Source organism: Falco peregrinus, chromosome 3 (assembly GCF_023634155.1).
Source record: "Falco peregrinus isolate bFalPer1 chromosome 3, bFalPer1.pri, whole genome shotgun sequence".
NCBI lineage: Eukaryota > Metazoa > Chordata > Aves > Falconiformes > Falconidae > Falco > Falco peregrinus.
Genome location: NC_073723.1, coordinates 73,170,144 through 73,194,683, shown reverse-complemented (window position 1 = coordinate 73,194,683; position 24,540 = coordinate 73,170,144). Strand labels below are relative to the sequence as shown.

General features: G+C 36.7%; 1 protein-coding gene across 2 annotated transcripts in view; it reads left to right on the top strand.

Annotated features, from left to right (window-relative positions):
• The window catches only part of GABBR2 (gamma-aminobutyric acid type B receptor subunit 2), a 487,842-nt gene that overhangs the window by 215,762 nt on the left and 247,540 nt on the right, over nucleotides 1-24,540 (top strand). For both annotated transcript variants that reach the window (XM_055800671.1, XM_005242566.4), the window contains exons 4-7: nucleotides 8,992-9,093; nucleotides 15,905-15,970; nucleotides 22,118-22,309; nucleotides 23,447-23,683. In XM_055800671.1, coding sequence (XP_055656646.1) covers nucleotides 8,992-9,093; nucleotides 15,905-15,970; nucleotides 22,118-22,309; nucleotides 23,447-23,683 — 597 coding nt within the window. The remainder of the gene's footprint in view (nucleotides 1-8,991; nucleotides 9,094-15,904; nucleotides 15,971-22,117; nucleotides 22,310-23,446; nucleotides 23,684-24,540) is intronic.

Genomic DNA, 24,540 nt, shown 5'->3' with positions numbered 1-24,540 from the left:
GTAAAGCATCTTTGGGGTTTCTAAGTTTCAGTGGATGCTTCTGGTACTGGAACACCATTTTGACACAGGGTTAGATTTTGATTTCGAGACCTGGCATTCAGCTATAGTTCAGCTGTCCGTCTGTACCTGAGAGCCATCTAAGCTCCATTTATAGTTAATGGAGAAAAGAGAGAGGCACTTCCAGGTGCAATTCATCTCACCTGTTTTAGACATCTATTTATGGATGAGGTGACTCATTCCTTAGAAATGCCCATTTATCTTAACTTTAGCAAAATCTGTGTAACACCTTTCCTAGTTAGTATTGGTATAAAAAATATCTCATCCATCATGGATGGAGAGACTGTAAATGTGTAAATGTTACTGTTGCTTTCATTCTGCTTAATCAAGGAGGATTTTACATGAAGACACTTCCTTGTGTAATTATAAATCGTAGCTCTTTTGGCACTAATAATGTTTTCTAAAACAATATTTAATTATCGTTCATGTTGCTTTGTTTGAATTATCCCTCTAAATGAATTCTGCTCAGAATTGTTTTGGTAAAGGGCTCTTTCCGAGTAATAAATGTGTGTGTTTGAAATACGTGTGCATTTAAGAATTCCTAATGAGTACTATACATTGTCCACCTGTAATAATGTAATCAGATGTCGAGTCCCTAATTTTTGGTTCAGTAATCAAACAGTGTATTTGCTACATGAAAAATACTACAGAAGTGTTTTTGAGGGTGGTGTAATAGTGCATGCTTCAAAAGAAATTCATGATAGTTTTCTAAGCTGTTATTTAGTCTTTTCTGTGATAGCATGAGACTTTCCATTTTGTTCTGTTCTTATTTCCTAATCTAGGCCAAATTCACCAATGTAAAGCAGATTTAATATGTATTATTTGTAGTTTTTAAAATACTTTAAATATAATAATTTTTGTCTAATCACATACTCTAAAACTTGAGCAGTTCTGTCAGAAGATCCAAATATATTCTGTATTTTGCATTCTATGTTCTAATTACCCTCCACACATAATAATACAGAGTGCTTTTACTTGTCTGCCTCTACATTCCCCCTAAGATAATTCATCACTCCTAGTAATTTGAATGCTTGCAGAAACTTTCAGTAGTTCGTTATTTACTTGCTTTAATAAACAAGAATTTCTAAATTCTTGCTTAATTACTTGTGCTTCTGGCATTGGTTTACAAATAATTGAATAATCTATTCTTAATATGGCCCCTATTTACTTGCATAATACCTGGCATGAAAAATACTGTTGTATAATATTACCACCTCCAGACTCTTTGCTTTTGTTCTGCTATTTCTAAGAGTCAAGTCTGATAAACTTGTAGAAGAGTGGTTGTCCGGTTTGTCTGGAAGCTGTCAGAACCACATTGCCTTCAGTTTTGTAGATGGTACCTCACTCTGAAGGAATCAGAAGTATATTTTGTGTATATTTTCTTCTTCAGTTTTGTTTATTGATGTCCCGTAAATCTTCATGTAAACTACTGTTATTTATTAGAGCATATATAATTAAATTTCAATCCTTGCTTATTATCTCTGGGATCCTTTCTGGCTTTGCACTGCATTATGTACTTTTTCCTATAAGGAATGTACCATGCCTTTCCCTCCTTGCTGTACTGTGCGTTTGCTTATCTTAGCATCCAGTCTTATTGAAGAGAGTTTGTTTCTTTGGACTACTCAAAGTCTTGCTGAACCTATCGTCCTGGTCATTAACATGCTTGTAGATTAAGCAGAACTTAACCTGTTCATGTTTCAACATAGTGCAGATTCCCGTTTCCTTTTCCTAGCTGAATTTTTATTTCAATCTAATCTGCTTGTATCTTCGAAAACCTGATTGCAAGTGATCCACCTCTTGATAAGATGGATTGATTGTATCTTTTTGTTGTAGATAAATCACCTTCTAACTCAAACTGTTTGTAAGTCACCTTAAAAACCTCTAATAAACATTCCCCCTACCATAAGAACACTAAATTCCTGTTATTTTTTTTTTACCCACAACCATTAGATTAACATCAGAGTTCATGATTATGTTTAGTTTCTGTGGGCAAAAAACATGAGAAGGAAATTTTACTACTTTAGAGAATTTAGGGGGAGAGCATTTTATATGTGGCTTTATAAAGATTTATGTTTAAATAGGTGTGATCTGTGTGGTAGTAATGCATATGTAGGATTTATGTGAAATCATATTTACCACGGTTACATTCCAGGCAGAAAGAAGAAAAATCAGCATTTTTTAATTGGAAGATGTAGTTATATATAAAAAAATAAAAAAAATACAATATCCTATTTTTGTTCTACCATTATTATTGTTGTTATTACTCCCCCTCCTCCTCCTCCCGTAGTCCAAAACTCTCAGTCTGAAACACTCAGGCACTTCTTGCAGGCAAGAGTTTCGAGTTTAGATCCATGTGCTAGAATCCTACTTCAATGAAAAAAGTTGTATTTTTCTTGAAGGCCTATGCTTTCAGTTTTCCCAAGTAAAAGCCCAATATCCCAAGGTTCCTTTTTCCCTTTCTCTCACCCTGAAAACCACACACAATATGTGATTTGTAAAAAATATCTGATTTCTTGTGAACAAAGATGGAAATCCAATGCATCTGTATTTTATTTCTCCTTTATGTAGTAAGACATAGTTAGGGTTTTAATTTTCCTGTAAATGGGACTCTTTCCTAATAACTAAAATAATATTTTACTGTTTTCTTTTGGTTTATCTATGGTTTATCTTCTGTTTTATGTTGTGTCTCTGCTCAAATTAAGGTTCTACATCTTCTTTTATTTTTGTAATCCAGAATGGTGTGTATATGAATGAAAGCATACCTCAGTTTTCTTCTAAATTCAAGGGCAATGACAAGTATCAGTATTTAGTATGACACAATTCCTCTTCTCCAGATACAGTATTTCTTGAAAGTAAGTTTCACTCAGAGTTTCTAAGCCTCTAAATGTGAGTGTTTGTTTCATTTATATGAAGATAGGGATAATTATGTTTGCTTGTAATGCATTGTATATGGTGAGATCTCTGTATCTTTACTAATCCCAGAAATTGTAATTTGGCCTTTACAGTTACAATTTATGTTTTGCCCATGTAATAAAGAAATATTTTTTTCTTATAATTCATGCATTTGTTCTGTACACATATGTTTATATCTCTGTACTGAAAGTCCTACAGCACAACATTTTAAAGTACATAGTATAAATCTCGTCAGAAGAAAATCTTAGTAAAATATGTGACTGACTGTGTAATCTGTCTGGTTTGACCAGTTCTCATTCATTAGGAGTCTCTTACAATCAACATCTGGTAGGATTAGACTGCCCTGAACAACAAGGATTTAGCTTGCAGTACTTACATGCAGCTTTAGTGAACCAAAAGGTCATCGGAAATATCTGTTAAAAGCAAAGTAGTATGATTAACCTAAAAATTATTAAATTTGTTTTGTAACTGCAGAGCTAGGATTAAATGAGTGAACTGTGCCTTTAAATGTGTGATCTGAAACCTAGTTTGAACCCTCGATCAGTGGAGACCCCTCCATCCAAACTACCGGTATTAGATTGACAATTCATGAGGAATATTGCCTTTCTTTACTATTTTCTTGGGAAGAAGGGATAAAATTGGCTTGGTAAAAATTAAATGTAGTCAAATGGATGTTATCTCTTTACTGCTGGTGAGCAGGTGCTTGCACTTAGAATCCTACTGAAGTGAGCAGTATCTATTCACCTCAAACAAAATCAGTATGTGTGCAGCTTTTGTACCCTTGTGAGGCAGGGGATCATTTATATATTGTATGCAGGGAATCATCATACAGAGATCAGATAGGAAGTAAAAAATGTGCCAAGAGCCAAAATTCAGTGTCAGGGCCCTGAGAGCACCAAAATCCCTTTCTGCTGCTGTCTGGCCCCCTGAGGCTGCCGTCCTGCACCACAGCCCAGGACCCCATTGCAGCTCAGCCTGGCGCCATCAGCCCCTGCCCCGGCAATGTGAGGGAGCGCTGCTCACTCTCTCCATCACGGCCGTGCCTGTCATGGACCCTGTTGGTCTGGACCCGTTTCCTGGCTTGTTCTCAGACCTGTCTTGTCAGTACAGACCTGCCCAGCAGTCATGGGACTGTCTGACCCTGGTTATTCTCACCAGACCCAGTCCTGTCCCAGACTTGTGGATGGACTTCCCAGCTTTACCTTGGACCTGCCTTATCACTGTGAACTTTACTGGAGGTGTAGCCTCATGGCTGAAACTGGCCCTTTTCTCCAAGCCTGTCCTGCTCCCCTTGCTGGGGTGCTGGCTGGTGAGGTCCCTGGTCCAGGGCTGGTGTTACTGCACGTGTGTCCCTCTTCCTGAGAGAGCAGCTGTCCCATGCTGCTCCCCAATATTTAATTCCTTTCCTTAAATCTACACCCATCCTTCCCGAAACAGACCACAAGAGTGTTGCAGTTTGGTCTCACCTAGGCTCATTTTTTTTTCACAGCCCATTTAGTCAATTCTATCTACTCTCTCAATTTGCTAGAGATTAAAGACATTAATTTCTTCCTTGGCAATGCAAGTTCTTGGTTCCTCAAAACCCCTGTATTTCTTCCTTCACAGGTGCAGGGTCAGGGACTTTGTTTGCCTCTCAAACATCACTGAATTTGATACAACAGCTATGAGGTAGGAAAGTATTGCTGCCATCCACTTCACAGAGGAAAATAAGCAACCAGACATGGCAGCAAATTTTAAAATCTTGTTTTGGTTATGAGCTGTATCACAGAGCAGCTATGGTGGAATGAGGGGTCTTGGCATCCCATCTTCTCTTGTGTCTCAAGGGCCATCCTTTTCTTCCTCAACTGCATCCCTTACACAAGATGCAATCCCTTCATTTTTTGGAGCTTGCTCCTGGGTAAACATATTTGCAAACCAGTAATCTATGAAGTTGACTGCATATGTAGTGGTTGACCAAATATGTAGTATGATGAAACAGTGATTTAATCTAGCTTTGTACACAGAGCAGTGTATGAGTGGTTTTTTGTTTGTTTGTTTGTTTTTTCTGTGAGTGAAGGACCATGGTCTTTAAGCAGTGGTTTGTGAAATTTCCCAGGTTTTGTTGTTGATCAGGTCTGGTAATTCCTGGCTTAGGAAAATGGAATATTGGTGTCTTTAAAGTGTGCAAAATTTACATAAAGAGACATAGAGCTACCACCTTCATTACATTGTTAGCAAGGGACTACAACCACATGGAATTACATTATTCTGTATTATAAATCAGTGCAAGATTTACTTAGGAGCTGCAGATCCCCACTGGACCTTAATGCAGTTTTGTTACAACTTTCTACAGCAGTTTCCTCCCGTTGAAATTATCCTGTTCTACACAATAAAGAAGCAGAAGTGTAGAATACAATTTTCTTTACTCAGAGTTGGTGGAATGAAACAATTACTGCTGAGATTTAAAACTGCTGGTACCACTGGTGGTAACGCTTTCAGGGACTGCAAGCATCTGGTAAAACAAAACATGCAGCATTTTGTATTAATAGTTTCACAGATATAATCCAAAATAGCAATATTTGCTACAGGAATTGGGAGCTCTAGAACTTGGAGTGAGGCTTGGCAAATTCTGACATTGGACCCAATTCCAAATCAGAAGATTCTGTAGTTAAAATTGTTTGAAAGAATTGAAGAATTTCTGATGGAAGAATACCACAAGTTACAATTCTGTGAGTGAGAATACTTAGAAATAAAGAAAAGAACATGAGGATAGTGGGAAAAAAAAGTATGGAAATACAAAACAAAGACTGGAAAATACCCCCAGACCAGGCACAAGATGAGATGTGTTAGACTAGTGGTCATAACGTTGAAAGGGCAGAAAAAACATTGTCTTCTAGAAAAACAAAGTAAACCTTGCAAAATCTTATAAAGCTCCTAATATCTTGTTGTGATAATGGGAAATAAAGCCCTTTTGGCAAAATCTCCACAACAGATGCATCTGAAAAGCATCTAATATCTGATTGTGGAAGTGAAGGGAAACAGTTTCCAACTTCTCTGGCACCAAATCTAATAAGGTGTGTCTTTTGGGAGGTTATTCAGTAGTTCAATGAAAAGTCTAAGAGCTCTGCAAGCTGCAGAGTATTGGCTTCTAGCAGTTGGGGAAGAGGGGTGTCAAAGAAATGTCTCAGTGGCTGAATTTAAAGAAGTTTTGCTTGGAAACAACTTCATATTGTTGCTTAGAAAAAAAATTCATATGGAATTGAATACCTCAATTGCAGAGTTCATGAACAAGTTCTGAAGGGAAGGAATCATGGCAAGTCCATAGTAGACAGTCTGAAGTGTAATTTTTATATTCAGGTGTCAGCCTTGAGCCCTCCACTGAAACCTATCCATAAGCTTTTGTCTATTTTAATAATATTTAATGTGTATTTTTTTCATTTTTCTCATGTTAATAATGGTCTGATTTGACTAAACATTATTTGGTGAATCAGCTGTTTTCTACACAGATCAGCTAAGTAATGTTAATCTAGTCTCTCTGAGATTATAAGAATGACTAGAAACAGCTTCAGTAAAAAACCAAGAAAATATCAGAAAAGCAAAATTTCTTATTTTATAGAACAAAGTAGGGCAGTCTGGGGTAGAAGCATATGACAAGTTGTATGCCTTTGGAAAGTACAGTTCTGCTAGCTAAGGAAAAATTTTACTTTTTCTAAGTAACATGATAATTTTAGTGAGCTTCCGTACTAGGTAGAAGGATATTGGACATTAGCTAAACTATGATCAAGAAGAGTCTTATTTTCTTTTGTTACCACTGATGGTTTGTTTCAGAAAAGCAATTTTTCTTTGTATTGATAAAGACCTGTATCATAAGGAACAGTTAATGGTGTTGCTGGAGCTAAAATATCAATCGTTCATTTTACTGGGATACTAGCAGAAAAAGGAGTCACTGCTGATCATTTTTGTCAGTGAATACAATTTTGCAGAATATGCTTAAAAACTGATTATAACATCACAAAAGGATGAAGGATATAACTCAGAACTTGGTGGACTGACCATTCTGACTGTCGCTTCTGTAAAATAAAATATTTTGTAATAAAAAAATCCTGTAAGTACAATTGTTTCTGTCATTGTAAAAAGCTATAATGTAGAAATGTATCTTCGTAATTTTAAAGCATGGCTAAAGGGTATTAAGATGAAGCAGAGGCCATGAAAGAATTAATTAAGGCAGCCAGTGTAGTAATGATCTTCAGGAAATACTTCATTGGTCAACCAAGAAACTTGGCAAAAACAGCTTAAAGGAAACAGCGAAAAGGTGGAATGCTGTTTGAGGATCAATTAATGCAGTTGTTACATTGCAGAAACCAGATTATGCTTCTTTGTCTTGAAGAAATTTGCAAAAGGAGTACAAAGATAGTTTTAATGTTCCTCTTTTTTTACCAAAACTGTGTTCTTATCTAAACCAGATAAGCAGTATACCAAAAAAATATTTTACTTGCATGGTAAACATAAAAGCATGAAATATACCCAACAGAACCACTAACACGCATCGATTAGGAGGATGCTCACAAACATATATTAAAGAAAGGCTGGAGGATTACTGAAAGGATGGGTTTCTCATGAAAGTAAAGCTGCCAGCAGAATGCAGAAGTCTCACCTGTGACCTTTCATACCTTATTGCTTCCCCTTGCTTTTGCTGTATACCTAGGCATGAGTGTGGCAGACTTTCAGCAGAGGAAATTTAGCAATACCTAGGTCTTATTTTTGCATGGAAGAAATGCCTTCTCATTATATGAATTTTATAGTTAGTTCAAATGAAGAACTTCTCACTCCTGGAGGACAGAGACCATCTTCTTTACTTGACCATGGCACGGTATAGCAAATATTTTCAGATTTTTTTGAGTGGACTGTGCTTATCTTTCAAAGGAGGTCAAGGAAAAAGAGGCTTAGGAGGGAGACTTAAAATATGTAATTCCAGTGACTCATACAGAGGGTCATTGGAAAGAATCTGTATACGATTTATAGACTTCTAAATTTTCCTGTTTAGTATCACATATATTTCTCTTCTGTGTATTGTATTTCCTGTATTTGCATTTGAGATACCTGTTTTAAACCGTGATTTGCTTCTCCTTTCTCTTACAACAAACAAATAAAAAAGACAAATAAGTGCAATGAATGTGATCATAATTTTATTAAATTAAAATTGGAGTACTATTCTCTTCATTTCAGTCTGTAACCACACTATGTCCAGCTCATTATTTTTGCTCATTTATTAGGAATACTAATGTGAAACTTTTTGCAGTCATGTGGCTGGAGGAAAACTGGCAGTGATTTAAGACAGAAAACCTTGAATTAGTTATATGGAAAAAAACCCTAAGTCTGTAAACCAGATTGCTTTGTATGTTCTCTGGCTTCTTTGTGCTATTAGGCAGCTCAAAGAGGACAGAATCTTGCCCCTATAAAAAAACAGGTGAAAAAATCTGTTTGTACATAGTTTCGTGTGTCACCTTTAAGCAAACCATACCACTTGCTGCCCTGTGATAAAATACACGCTCTAAGGAATGGGGAGGACAGAGTTCATTAAGCTTTACCAATCTCTAACTGATGCAAGCTAGTTCATGCTTGGACCAGCTGACAGTGGTTTCAAATCAGTATTCAGCACTGAGAATATGTAAGAATTTCCTTGATGTGTCTTTCCTCTTTATACAGCCTCAAACATCACTTTGGCTACAGGAAAGATTTTGGTCTTAACAGCAGTGGAAATACACAAGAATTTTCCATCCTCGTGATAGGAAGTGTGAGCCCACTGTGAACGTTTCATCACATAGGAAAGCACTTTATGTAGTACACCCATTGATAGTAGTTTATGTTCGTAGAAAAATAGTGCCTTAATGAGATTTAAGGTGAAATGGAAAAAAAAAAAATGTGTGTGCGTATATCATCATGGAGCTCATTGCTTGACATTACAGTGATAAATATAGTCCATCTGCTCCCTCCTCCCTGAGTCTCAGTTTACTAGTTTGCCTTTTTCTCAACTTCTAACAGGTGAGGAATGATCTGACTGGTGTCCTGTATGGTGAAGACATCGAGATTTCAGATACTGAGAGTTTCTCCAATGATCCTTGCACAAGTGTAAAGAAGCTTAAGGTATGTGCTGCTGATTGAGGAATAAAGAGAAAGTGGTGAATATGGCATGGCATTTGATTTAATATTTTTTTTCCTATGAAGAAGGCTAATGAGACAAAGTTTGCATAAGAATGATATACTACTATACTCCATTGCATAATAAGGTCAACAAATGGCATTTCAGGGCCTAGTCCTGCTTAAGTCAATGAATTCCTATGCATATAGTAAGTATTTTTATAATTCCCAATAGGAACGGTAAGTAAAGCAAGTTGTTGCTGGCTCAGAGTTTGTACCTAAAGCACCAGTCTTAGTGATGTATGTGTGAAAGCTCTTGAGGTTTGGAACCGAAACCCCTTTAAAGTAAATTATCATGTAGCAAAAGCACTGAGCATCTTTCCATTAGCATCATTACATATTTTAGATTGAATTCTTTGCTTATATCATCTGCATTATTTCATATGAATCATAGGGGAAAAAACAGGAAAATAAATTTGATAACAGAATAATTTACCATCCTTCTTTTATTATAATGATTTATTAGGTTCCTGGCATCTCATAAAATTAAAACTATATTTTAGTATTACCATGCAGTGCAACCAACAATAAAGTAGACATGGGAGATATGAAGGTTAAACTGCATATGAACATGAGAAAACGATTGAAAAGCAAGAGAAAGCACTTTTAAATGGTGAAGATCACATAATTAGCAGCATCAAATATGTATGACACACAATCAAAGCCACAATCCGGCAAATACTTTAAGATTTTTAAATCAGGTTCAAAAAAACTTAACAAATTGAATGTTATTAAAAAAATAAAATTTAAGCAAGGATGTCGACCCATATGACTAGAGCTAACTGGAAAAGGTCTGAAGCATGGTAAACTAAGTGTGCTTTATTCTTCTCACAGTGTAGAGATGCAAGCCTGAATGTCTAAAGTATAAATACGTAAAGACTATGTTCATGGGAAGCCATTTATGTCTGTCCAGTCTAAGCCAGTTTGCATTTCCTGTTTGGGCTTGAAACAACTCCAGTGTGTACTATCAGTAGAGTCCATATTTTTGACAAGGTCTTTAACCCCTGGCATCAGAAAAACAACAATTCTGAAGGCAGAGCTATCTAAACCAATGGATGATGTAATAAGAAGAAATGCATATAAGCATGTATTTAGGCTGAAGGTTAGAAGAAGCAATGAGATTCTAGCCTTCCTGTATATCAACAATATTGAACAGGGAGACCAGAAGACCCTAACAAACAATATATTAAAGTTATTGCTTGGTCTTTTCTTCAAAACAAATTACTACAACAATAAGTAAGCAAATATCTAGCCAATCACTTATTCTTGACAGCAATTTAAGGTTACTTGTCTTTAGGTGCACGTCATGCACAACTTAGCTATCCAATTCTAAAATTGTTCATTATTTCCTTCAAGATGTAAACCTAATATGGGTAATCTGGCATCTGCTTACTGTACTTTTGATTCAAACAGACATTAAATATATTTTATTTTTGTAAATACAGTTTAAATTAATGAAGTCAATGATTATGCAACACAAAATAGAAATATCTGATATGGTCGGCAGAAATTTATGTTTCATATTTTTCCCAGCAAAGCTTTAATTTTTACTGCATTCACTCCAGCCTCTTTGAATCACAGTTGTAAAGTAAATTCAGGCTTAAGGCTATCTTTAAAACTCATTTTTGAGTTCATAGAAAGGCATGTTGGAGGATATGCATTTGTACATCAACTTAAATGTTTAAAAATTCTAAGCATGCGTAGGCAAATTGTATGAGCAGTGACGCTTCTGTTTCCAACTTTCTTGTATCTTGCACATAGGACAAAAAAATTGCAACACAGAAATTCCAATTCAATGAAATTCAGTTTCCATCTGATTTCACAAATACAGTAGGTGTTTTGGATAGTGACCCAACACGATCCCTCATTCTAAGAGTGAAGTTAATTAACTTTTAGAATTTTGGGCCATGAACAAGTTTGGATGCAGCCTCAATCTAGGTGAGTGACATGCACACTAGCACAGACGTCAGCAAGCTTTGACAGCATGTTATGAGGGTGGGAGCTGACAACCTTTAGTTCACCTTCATCAGTGGTTCCATCGCTAAGGTCAGAGGCTTGTCTAATAGTTCTTCAAGTGGACATCCAGTCATTTAGAAGGCAGAACGTATGGATACCTCACTGACGAAGTTACCCAGGTTTGAGTAGATTTACTGATAATGTCTTGATGGTCAGATACATGGCAGAGAATAAGACAAAGTATCTGAGCTATTCAATTTAGATATTTCATAAAGAGCCTGCCAAGACATTGACTTTTCCTGGCAGATGAGATATTGTAGCAATCCTTCTCTGGAAAGCTGTATAATACAACATTGTGGTGTTATTCATTAGAAATGAGACAGATTAAAATCTGATCACAGAAGGAAAGCTCTGCAGGCTGAAAAAAAATAGCTGCCTATTCCAGCATAATGCGTATCACTCAAAAACTCTGAAAAGGCTAAAGAGTGCCTCATATCTGAGGCTTTTAGAAATGGCAGTGGAGGGGAGAAGTTGTTCTTCATCCCTCAGTGGAGCATCTTAGATGTTTTGATCCTCACTGTCTTCAGGTTTTATATTACTCAGCTGCCAGTAGTACCAAAGACACTTTAGGGGATGAATAATATCCTCACCTATAAGAAAGAAAGAAGAGAGAAAGAGAATAATTCATTTTTGAGGCTATAGTCTTCATTTATAAAACATGTTTTAATGGACAGTCTGCCACAACTGTGGGTAAATGAAATGTAACTGTTCTTCATTTCTTGTTTGAAGTTTAGTCCATGTGCGAACATACGTATTGCTTACCGAGGGGCAAAGCTTAAATGCTGATATTGCTACTCTAATCTCTGAAAAGAGTAAATATGACAGCTCACCATCTGGCAAATGGGCTAAACATCGGTCTTTTTATCTAAGTGCAGTTTTTGGGAGTTGCCTTCCCCCTGGGATGTTTTTAATCATCTCATAGATCACCTGCCTAGTTCCATGAATTAAAAACTCTTCTGTCAAATACGCTTTGGCTCTATGCAAGCAATTTACAGCTCTGTGAGAAAGGAAGAGTACTTGACACTTGCTGGGATCCAGTGGGTGACTTTGATCCCTACAAGAGAGTTACACTGTGTTAACTTGCATCGGTCCCATGAGGAAATCATACTGATTGATAGTCAGTGATTGAAGGGAGGAAAAAATTTTGTCCCAGGAAGCATCTGATGTATCTCTTTGCATGAGACTATAATATGGACGTATACCCTGACCCACAAGTGCTGACATGAATCCGGCTCTGATAAACTTCAGTGCAGACTTCATTGTCCATCCAGATGAAATCTCTGCAAGGGATTTGAGCTATGTCCAGTTGAATGAATTTGAGATGTCAGTGTTTTTTATGCAGGACAGAGCCAGCAGACCCAAGCCTGGCATCAAACGGATCTAAGCCTGTTTACTGTATTAAATGCAATTCTTCAGGAACAAATTTGGGAAAAATATGGAAGGGGGTGCAAAAAGGGGAGTTGGGGAGATAGAGACTAAACTGAACATTGTGTCATTGCGCAAAGGAAAAATGTTATGCGTGGAAGAGGAAAAGTTGTTGTATGGACTTCCCTAAATTAATTCCTTCCGCATGTGTTCTAACATACAACTCTTTGCTTACATGCACAGCATCTCACTGCATTGTGTTGATATCTGTGTGGTTATAAACAGGAGGAATCTTTTATGATAAAATCTAACCAACTAGAACTATATATTATGTTCCTTATGATGGAACTTTATGAAGCTGGACAAAGAAAAAGATACTCAGGCATACATTTACTGTCAGCTTGACTCTGTGATCCCTTGCTCTCCACCCAGCAACATCCCTGTCTAATTCTGGATCTTCAACCCAGTCTGAAGTTCCTTGCTTACTCAGTGCTGTGCTGCTTCTCTGATTTCTTATCTCCCTCTGAATACCTTTGTCTAGCCTGTAGTTCCATTTTCTTCTGGATTTACTTTCTGAGATTGCATTTGTCCTAACAGTAATTATTTGTCAAGCTTATTACTTTGCTATACTCGTGAAAAGTACTAATTGTCCCTCCCAAACTCCTTATTCAATAACGGTATCAAACCTACTGCTACTTCGCCAGGTCTTTGCTCCATCTTTGCCTAAAAAGTGTAAGTACTCATTACCTAAATTCCTTATGGGATCTGTCTGTCATTCCCATGTGCCCTTTTTTGTCTCACTGGATCCTACTTCCAGTCACTTTATTTACGGACTCTCAACTTTATCTTCTTGGATCTATCTCTGGCCAGTATTGAGCATAAGTGAATTGTGATTTTTTGCCACCCCTCAAAGGGTTAATACTTGGACAAATGTAGGGGAGAACTGGGGATTCATATTTCTGCCAGAGAACCTCCTTTTTTTAGCATATTGCACGTAAAAAGACGTGGAAAAGAATATTATTAAGGTTATTGAGTCTTTGGGAAAAAATCAGAATTTAACTTTCATTCACTGTAGTCTTCAATGACACAATACTTGAAATGGAGGACTCATGACTGACTGATTCTTTAACGGGGGTAACAGAACATTTCTTTTGATCTTCTTCGTCAGTTTGTGGTTGGATACCATCCAAATCTTTTAATGAATAGAGACATGTTAGTGTCCTCGCTTGTAGTGAGTGCTTCAAACCCAGTAATTTATGTGTTAACATGGAAGCTCAATAATTTAGGCAAAAGAACATTTGAGTATTGTGTCTTGGCTTGATCATACATCCAAAGGATGACAGAACATCAGGGATCATCAAGTTCTAGAGTCATAGCTGACCTTTGAACTCGTTTAGTGAAGCTTTCTAGTTGAGCATCAGGGATTTTCAAGAACTTGGTTTGGATATGGTTCTCACACTTCGGAGATTTCCTGATCTGGCATTGGAATCTCAGCCCATCCTGGAAGTGGAGATTCCTGCCTGACAGAAAATTCAACTTCCCTGAAATCCTTAGTCTGATATTGAGATGCACTATACTTCTTGTAGTGCTTTACAGTACAAGAAGGGTCATTGTGGGTAATGTACTCTGGGTTTTGTGATAATCAGTTGGAAACAACATCCTAAGGCATGGAACCACACACCACAGACACTACAGCTGTTGCACAGCCAGCAGGCATTATTCTCTATACCCTGCCTACAGTCTCTACTGCTCATAAACTATGAGGCCACACATCTTCTGGTGGGTTTTTTGTTGGTTTTTTTTTTGTTGTTGTTTTTTAATTGGTTCTTATCATGTTATAAAATTAAAAGGAATTCATTAAATTTTGAGTTTAATAATTATGTGCTGTGCCATTTTATTTTTTAACAAAACTTTGCTACTCTTTTTTCAAATATTACATCTGAAGTTTTATATTCAGAGAGGTCAAGTGATTCAGAGTCGGAGTTCCAAGAGTGACCAAAATTATTTTAAGATGTGAAAAACAGAAATAATAGGTGAGAGGGATTTTTGCTGCATAATTTCTAAATCTATTTGTTGTCCTTACAAAAACTGTAATACTATTGCTGTAGTTTGTGTAATTTGTTTCTTTATTTTTATGTGACCTGTTAGATTTATTTAAAAAGAATCTAATCTACTTCAGTAAGATTTACATAACTTTATCAATCTGCAACTAAATATAAAAACAAGACAAAAATAAAGACAAGCAGATTTCCTGAAAATGGACAGCTTCAGAATGAGCAAAGCATATTATGTTCTTGTGACTTATCCATGCTGAGTGATACTAATTTCATGCATTTAATTGCAGAAGCATTCTAGTATCTTTTTGCTCTGTCCATCACAATATTTTCTGGTGAACAGGAAATAAACATTGAAATTACCTAAACTGAAAATTTTTGATAAATTGATTTAATTAAAACTGAATTAGTTTTTTTTTTTGCTACTGAAATTCACACTGAATTATCTGTTTCTTTTTTCCTTGGAGAGGCAAAGAGCTGTTAGTAATTCTAACCAAGTGTTTTATAAAAGAAATGAAAAATCAGATTTGCTCAAGCTTTTGTGAGAACTCGGCTTTTTGTGATATAAAAGGTAATATTAAGTCATAAGCAGCTGTCTGTTCTATGTTATATAGATGTTAGCAGCAGTTTTTCACAGGAGAAAACTGTTAACGCTGGTCCTTAAGAAATATTTTCTTGCATATGCTCCTGAGTTTAGGAATATTTTCTAAATATATTTCTAAGTATGAAAGTAAAATGATCTCTGCTGACTTCAGTCATAGATGCTTGAAGTGTGATGACTTTCTTAATGTGTGGAGGTGGGAGGGAGGAGGAGAGGAGGGATTGACAATGTGTTATGGTGACTGTAGAGAAGATGTTGTACGAGTAAAACCTTTAAAAATTACTAAAATGGGCATAATATCAAGGCATTTTATTTCACTTACAAATCTTCAGTCTCTCAACTTTACAGCATTAGGTCATGTAAGCAGTGAAAAACATATTTTCAGCTGGGTTTAACAAGCAAGATTTTAAAATAAATCTTGCAAAGTATCAAAATAATATTTGATATTTTAGTGTTATTGAGTAGTAATATTTGACAAGATAAACAGTTTTATTCTTGTTAGTGCTACTGCTTAATAATTTTCTTCAAACACCTCAGCGGCTTTCTCTTGCAGTATTTCAATTTTTTAAAGGTATAGAAAAATGGAGTAGTTCTGATTTAATTTTGCTGTCTGCAGCTGTAATTTGTGCTAACTCTCTACACAATTTGAATGGCCAACTGAAGTGGTTTCTGGAAAGGCTGTGACTGTGTTTAACTGCCATGTATTTTATTCAATCTGCAGGGTAATGATGTTCGAATAATCCTCGGCCAGTTTGATGAGGAAATGGCTGTGAAAGTTTTCTGCTGTGTAAGTAAATATATTTAATTGCGTATCAGAATAAAGAATGTGTTACATTTGAATGTAAAGTAATTTGAGCATGAGCATTTCCTCATGGGGTTCAGTTATGTCAAGATTTATATCCTAAAGAGAGATTGCATATGCTTAGCTGCATTTCTGTTTCAGTAAAATACTTCGTACTTGACTGAAGTGGAATTTAGGCATGGAGTGCACAGTTAGCTTCTTCTTACTGCTTTCCTGTAGTGGAATTATATGCCAAATCAAGCTTGAGCATTTCTCTTCATGTCAGATCCAGTGGAACACTTGTATATTTAGCAGCAGATACAGAAAACTGTAAGATCTGAATCTTGTCCAGGAGTTGTGTTCTGGTGGTAATGTCTGCATTATATGGTTTTGCATGCTTCGCTTTGAAAGAGTAAGAAATTCAAGCTCTTCCTATACATGCTAACTAAGCAACCTTAAATAGTTTCTGCTACTCAAAATGTTGCTAATTGTACAGTTGTCATTCACTTCTGACTGCTGTACGTTTTACATGTTTTACATGTTTTGTAAAAAAAAAATATTTTTTGAATTAAAAAAAATACAGTAAGACCAGCATACATAAAATTCTCTATCCTACTATTTGTTTGTGTGTGAATGTCCTGCAAACATGCATAGCGTGGTTGCCATTGAAAGTAGCAGGATTAAAATGTAGCTCTTTATTTGTACCTAAAAAAAAAAAAAAAAAAAAATTCCAAACAGGCAGATTTTAGTGGCCTAAATTTTGTACTGGCATCGAATTCTTAGTCTAAATAACCAGATTAATCCTGTATGAGCCAAGAACACAATAAATATAATGGAAAAGCAATAATGATGGCATCTAAATTTCAGAGGTTGTTCTTTAGTGTTCACTTAGAGACAGTTGCCTATCCAAGCAAAGAAGGGAAAGGCAGAAGTTCAAAATCTGAGCGCTACATGTGCCTCAGACACATGTTGGCTCATACTCAGCAGCTGTCCTAGTTGCTGGCAAAATTTGGAAAGGAGATTGTAGAATATATTTGGAAGGAACAAAATCTGTTTGCATCCAAACGGAAAAGGAAAGTATTATTTTCTTTTTCATTCTTCTCATCTGTGATAGGTCTTTGCATATAGATCTTTTTGTTCCAGCATTTAAATTGGATTGACAAAGATAATCTCCCATTTTTCCATTCCTGGAAGAAAGAATTGTCCTTCCGCAGCCCAGCTCCTCCTCTGATCTCTTGCGGTTGGGCTGCATTTCCCCAGCTGAGGGGTCCCAATCGGAACTTTCTTCCAGCCGAACATTAGACAAGAGATTGGCTTTACTTACTTATCTAGTTGCCTTCCTTTACAATTATTTTCCAAATCTGTGTGCATTTGAGGGCACTGAAGAAGTCCTTGGAGGGGCAGGGTGTCCTCTTGTCTGCACCACTCTGGTCTGAAGGGTTTTGGATGTGAGATGTCTCTCTCACATGGACGCCCACTGGAGCTTTCTGTGGCAATGGTTTAGTACTAACATGGGAAGTGTGTGTAACTCGGAAAGGTTTGAAGGGTGAGGGCTGCTTCAAAAGTACATTAGTGTCAAAAATAGTAAGGTGGATTTTTCTGGAGCCTGGAGAAATCTGAGAGATCATGTATAATATAGGCTTGTATAAATGTATGTATATGAGAGTTTCAGCAGGAGACTGAATGCAAAGGAGGGCAGTTCAAAGTAGGTCATTTATATATTAATGCACTACAATATGTCAGTAAGCTTGTTATTAGTCATAAAATGTATTGTTGACTCATGCACTCCTACAGCTATGTGTCTAAGAGTACAATAATTTAGATATGCCAAGTTTTTTAACCCACTTCTCCAGGTGTATCTTCAGACAGGTTTTACTTGTGATTCCATTATATCTAGCAGGGTGTCTGAAATCAGCCAGAGAAAGGCTTTGAGTTTGTTAACGGAAGATGCTGTTGTACTACTGCAAGATTATTTTTTTTTTCTTCTGATTGTGGTTATAACCAGAATTTTATTTGCTAATGATTTATGTAGGTGGGAAAATCTTTAAAGTCTTCCTCAATTTTCTGTCTGGATTCAACAATCATGTGTTGTGAGGTGTCCTCAGGATATCCATCAGAGTTTATATAGAATCAGAATAATTGAGATTAGAAAAGACCTTTAAGATCATCGAGTCCAACTATTAACCTAACACTGCCAAGTCCACCATTAAACCATGTCCCTAAGTGCCACATCTACAAGTCTTTTAAATACCTCCAGGGGTGGTGACTCAACCACTTCCCTGGGCAGCATGTTCCAATGCCCGAGAACCCTTTTGGTGAAGAAATTTTTCCTAATATTCAATCTAAACCTCCCCTGGCACAATTTGAAGCCATTTTTTCTTGTTTGTCACTTGTTACTTGGAAGAAGAGATTAACACCCATCTTGCTACAACCTCCTTTCAGGCAGTTGTAGGGAGCAATGTCTCCCCTCAGCCGTCCTTTCTCCAGACTAAACAACCCCAGTTCCCTCAGCCGCTCCTCATCAGATTTGTGCTCCGGACCCTTCACCAGTTTCATTGCTCTTCTTTGGATACAGTATGCTCATTTTCATTTTGCCTGGCTATTTCTTCCCCCTCCCCCCAGAACACACACACACAAAAGATGCAGGGCACATAACTCAAAGATAAATGGACTAAAAGTCAGTCTAATTCAGTACCAAACTTTAAAAATGTGACAGGGCTAATTCAAGACAAAGTGAATGTTAGGAGATGTTTCCTACAATGATTTAAATAAGCTTAAGTATTCATTTAACACTAGTGTCAAAAACACTTAGCGATTTTAATTCTATGGGAAATCTTAGCTTTCTAATGTTTTCAGCTCAGTGGGATGAATACGATATTTTTCATGCATAGAAATTAGGGTATTTTGGTCGAAACTTAACACTTCAACGATCAAAATGGTCAACTGTGCTGGATAGACATCATTTTTCATTTGAAATTGAATTAACATGAAATTGCAACTTCCCAATGACAACGTCAGTTCTGCAGAAAATTTTATTTAAAAAAGATTGTTAGTGGGAAATTTTCCAACAAATTATCTTGAAGCCATAGAGATAAAGCAGCATAATCATGCACACATCAAGACTGACATAGCTGAGAACAATTATCTGTCTGAAGACAATTAAAGAAGATGACTATTATGCATAGGTCACTGCATGAGATTTAGGTGGCTCTTTTACTAAACATTTAATAATAAATAAAGCCAGACTTAATCAACACAGTTGATATGAAAGGAATGGACCCTATTCTCTTTGAGCTGATAAAGCTTTACGACTGAGTCTCTGTTTTGGAATTAAAGGCACTGTTGGTTTCTAATGACAGATGGAGGTTCACTGCAATTCAGAAGTTTACAGGCATTCTTGTAGGGGTGGGCTATAGGATGTGTCCATGCTGACATGATGGAACCATAATGGAAATTCAGTGGGGATAGGGTTTTTCAGGCCCTTTTAAACAAACTGCCAGTAATTGTTTACTACACTTAGAAATATCTCTTACAGAAATTTCTTTGCTGTAAATAAGCATCTCTTTATGGATACAAACCAGAATGAAAAGTTAAAAAAATAAAATAAAATTCAGTCTCACAAGGGCAAAAAATGTCCAGGATGGTTTCCTGGCTGCTTGACAGCAACTCAGGGCTTTTCAGCCTAGGTAGGACATGTGGGAAAGATTAGGGAAGACATATGACTGTTCTAATGGTACAAAGCATTTGTTAACCTTCTTTGCCTTGCTCTTGTGTGCCAACAAATCTTCCTTTTAGAAGCTATAACCTGTTAAGAAGTGGTCTGTGTGCATTCAAACAATTCAAGAAAGATCTACATATTTCAAGGAAATATATCTTTTAGGCATCAAGGTCATCTCCATTTAGCAGAATCAACAGGGAGGAAATGGCGGCAAAAAGCATTATTTCGAAATAAGTCTTCTGGCACACTGAAATGCCTGAACACTAACAACTGTGCTGTCACTAGAAAAATGACTACATGGTCATGGTGCTCCGCTTTGGAGGAGATGATTTGACTCCTTCTTTTGTCTTCCCCAGACAACCCTTCAGATCCTATCATTTCACCATATCTCGAATGAAGAGCTGCCAGCTCTTAAGTGTTGTTGTTTTTTAAAAACTAATTCTTGCAAGAATGTGCAAGTTTCAGTCCAGCCTTTTTGGGAATGATCCCTTGTTACCAGTATGGAATTCCTGGCTATTTTGAAACTTTCCATTTTCAGCCCATATCCCAGGACATTTACAGATTGTTCAGGAAACAGGCTCAGGTGCTTATAGAAACTGAAAATTTCCAATAGCTCCAATTTCAGAAAAGTTCACAGCCAATACTTTCTTGCAACACATGATTTGATACTTTATAGAGCAAGGGAAGCTACAGAAGATTGTCCTTCTCTGAAAGCACTATTTTGTGTCAACTTGTGTCCTCAGTGATTTGAAAACTGTCAGATAAAAGACACTATACCAATGAAAGGTCTTGAATGACCTAATTGTGTAATGGAAACTCTTTTAGACATCAGGAGGTATTGCAAGATGGGACTGCTGTTTTACTCGCAAGTGGACCTGGGATGCAATGTCATCATAGCAGGAGTGGAGATGGGCAGGAGGGCAAAAGCAGATGGATTTCTGCAAGGGTAGAATTAATGAGCGAGAGAGAGACAATTTATGTGGATTGTGAAATAAGTAAGATATGAGACGCAAGGCACTGGGTTTCAGACAGGAGCACTTTCAAGCAATGTTGTATACAAATGCATGAAATTTGATTTTGGCTGAACAAAAGCTCCTGCAACCAGGGGTCAAACAAATCTGCTTTGTGCACAATACATTTATGAACTGTGTTGGCCTATATATAGCCTTCAGGTATAATAGCCTTCGCAGATTTAAAGCCTAATTTTAATTTGGGTATTAATGTATTTAGGTGGCTGCCCTATTTCACATTTTTTGCCATTCATCTTTATTTATCTGGTAGGTTTCTGGTGTGATCTTTGGGATACTTTTCAGAATGGTTGTGTTCTGAATGACTAATATGTCCTGTTTGCATTCTCACATTTTCCTCCTTCTGTAACATTTTCTGTGAAGATGTAGCAGTTTTCCAGTTAAGAGCTCTAAGGCTGCACCACGTATTTCTAAAAATGGGAATTTTTATCTTATGTCTTGTATCTCCAGTATTGCTTATATTGGGAGCCAAAGAAGCATGAAACCTGCTGTTTTGAAATGGAGTCTGACTGAAATGTCAAAAGAAAAATATCTAGTTACAAGACAGTGAGAGAAACATCAGAGATAAAATTTACCGATTTTATCCTAGAACACTCCTTGCAATGGAATACACTATCTGTTGTGAATATATCAGCTCCTAGGCCCAACAGCATATGTGCCTGACTAATAAAGCATTTCTGTTTCCTGTTGTATGTATCTGCTACGTATTGAAAAGAGATAACCAGCATCTCAGTATCTTGGAGCAGAGCGGGCTGTATTCAGTATTCAAATAATAGGAAATTCCACCTGTAGAAATTTCTTTCTTAAAAAGAAGAAATCACTGAGATTTGCTTGCTTTATCGATTTACTGTTGATGCATGCTGCCTGTGGTCTCTGTTTTAGCAGTCACTTAGTTCATATTTGCAACATTGTGATTTGATGCTGCCTAGGATCCAAGTTTTCTTAATTAAACTTATCCTGTTTCATGGTATCATAGGATGGTATTAGGATGATAACAACTTAGTTTAAATGTGGTAGCATGGTGGTCCCACCACTCATGTAATAGTTGTGTTAGGGAGAATTTTCTGTGCAAACGCTGTGTCTTCTGCCAGTGTTCCTCTTTATCTCCCCTTGTTCTAGAATCCAATATTTTATTTTTCTGTTTCGGAAAAAATGTTCTATTAAAAGAAAAATAGGTTTTAGTAAATTCTCTTCTAATGGCCTGAATTTTAAAGACGGGACTTTTAAAGAAAGGAGTCTTAATTATGAGCTACTAATTATTCTAAACTATTCAAAATACTTGTGTATCCTTCAGTTACACAATAATTTCATTAATATTGGAAAAAATGTGAAAAGAAAGCAATTACTTTTATGTTCAATATGTCTATTACAATATCTATTACCTTTTCTATTTTTCTTTCTTTGTAGGCTTATGATGAAGAGATGTATGGCAGCAAGTATCAATGGATTATTCCAGGGTGGTATGAAAACCTTTGGTGGGAATCCTGGATTAATTCCTCACAATGTCTCAGCAAAAATCTTCTTGCAGCCATGGAAGGTTATATTGGAGTGGATTTTGAGCCTCTCAGCTCAAAAGTGACAAAGACCATCTCAGGAAGGGTTAGTATTTTTCCTTCATCTATTTTATTACACCATCAGTTGTCTCAGAAGTGTCTTGACACAGCAAAGCACCGAGGAGGGAGGTGAAGCTAAAGGGTTCCTCTACATAGAGAGCTGGCAGTCATCATGGTTAGTCTCATCCTTCCACTGGTTTGCAATTTTAAAATATTTGGAAATAAATTCCAATTCTCTACAGGGTAAGGAAGCAGTAAAGTCCCTTGCCTCAAATCTGTTCTCTTTCCCTGGTATGAACATTACAAGTTAAATGTACAGTAAAGCTGGAATTGCAGTCAGCAGCATCATGTGCTGTGTCATGTCAGGTTAAATTGTTGAGTGCAGAAACAGCAAACTTTTATGTTTAAACCTAATCCTGAAAATGTTTAATTTCATTGTTGATTTTTGTGTCTCAGAACTGTGGGGGAGGCAGGCAGGGGTTATTTTAAATATGTAAATATGTGGTATTTCCACACATTTAAAGTACATAACATTTTATCACAGAACAAATTCATGCAAGCTCTGGCCAACGAATAAACGTCCCTGGTTTTGCTGCTTTTCATCTTTTTTTCATCTCTCTTTCATGCCTTGCTGAGTGAGCATGCAAGGCAACTTCACGAAAAGGCAACTCATCATAAGATAGCACACCACAAAGAGCATAGTAAAACACAGACAAATTGCCACTCAGCTAATTTCATATTAAGCAAATAGTTGCTCAAGTGAAGGTTATTTGATTTGCATTATTCTATAAAGTGTAATAAGATCATTCATTTGCAGGGATAGAGACTTCCTCTTTGTCTGGTATTATGTCTGACCAGTATGCTGGTACCTTTGTTTGAACTGAAGCCTTTTGTACTAAACCAAAAAAAACCCCGAGAAAGTTGTCCTTCATACAGAGAAGCAGAACAACTGCTTTTCAGCCTGTCTCCTAGGTCTCCCTCCCAGTCTCACCATCAATCTTGTAAGTCAGGTAGCATTTGTTTTTGGAATTATAGTTTCTTTTTTAATTTTTGTTTTGGCAGCCGTTTCTGTATCAGTCATGCATGTCTTTAAATTGGAGGGTGCAGTTCGAGGTGTAGGTTAGGATGCAACTCTGTAAAACGTTAAGTATTGGAGTAAACCTGAAGTTTTTCTCCTCTGCAGACTCCACAGCAATATGAAAGGGAATACAATGCTAAGCGCGGTGATGGGCAATCCAGCAAATTTCATGGTTATGCGTATGATGGAATATGGGTGATTGCCAAGACCCTGCAGCGGGCAATGAAGTATCTGAATGCCACCAACAAGCACCAAAAAATTGAAGATTTTAACTACACGAATCACAAACTTGGCAAAATTTTTCTGGATGCTATGAATGAAACCAACTTCTTTGGAGTAACGGTAAGTCCTAAACAGATACTTGCGTGGAGGAGGGTTGTGATTTTATGTCAGTAGCTGAAGCAAGCATTAAATTTTAAATACTCTTGAAAAAGAAACACATTTTGTATTTCTTGTATCTTCAGAGCTTCCACAGTTCTACTTTATCTTAAAAATTAATGTTGTTGCCTTGAGACTCTTGCTTATTACCTGTCTTCTGATGCCAAGTGATGACACTGTACAGTTCCTAAGTTATCAGATTTTTAAGCATGGATGTCATCTGAAATAACAAGTGAGAGTGGTCTCAAGGGAACCGCAAGTGTTGCAAGCCGCAGTGACCATTTCAGTGACTGTTTTAGCAGTTGAGGAGTAGCTAGAATGTGATCTGAAAATGCCTGCTATTTCTCTCCATCATTTCATTTATTTTTGGTAATAGGTATGCTAATGACTCCAACTCCAGTGCCGTACATCCTAGATATTCTTACAACATACTTCAGTTGCCATTTAAGTTTATTTATAATTTGTATTTTTTCACAGTCAAGTGCAAAGCCTGTTGACTATGACTTAAAAAGAACTGGTCACATGTAGTAATAATAATATCATTCAGTTTTCAATTGCTCCGTTGCAAATACATAGTAAACCTTTTTTTTTTTTTTTTAATTGACATTGCCTCTGGTTTTAGAAGAGTAAAATGGGCAATAGGAGTGTGGCCCTAAAAACTCTTTATTCCTTAATTGCATTTGAGGCAACATCAGTCAGAAGTTAATGGCACATGTGTTCAGGAGGCTGTAGAGCCATACTCCTTCACCAAGAAAGACGAGCAGACTCCTTTTTAGGGGGAATGCTCTTCACAGTTTCCCATAACAGCAAGCAAGGGACTT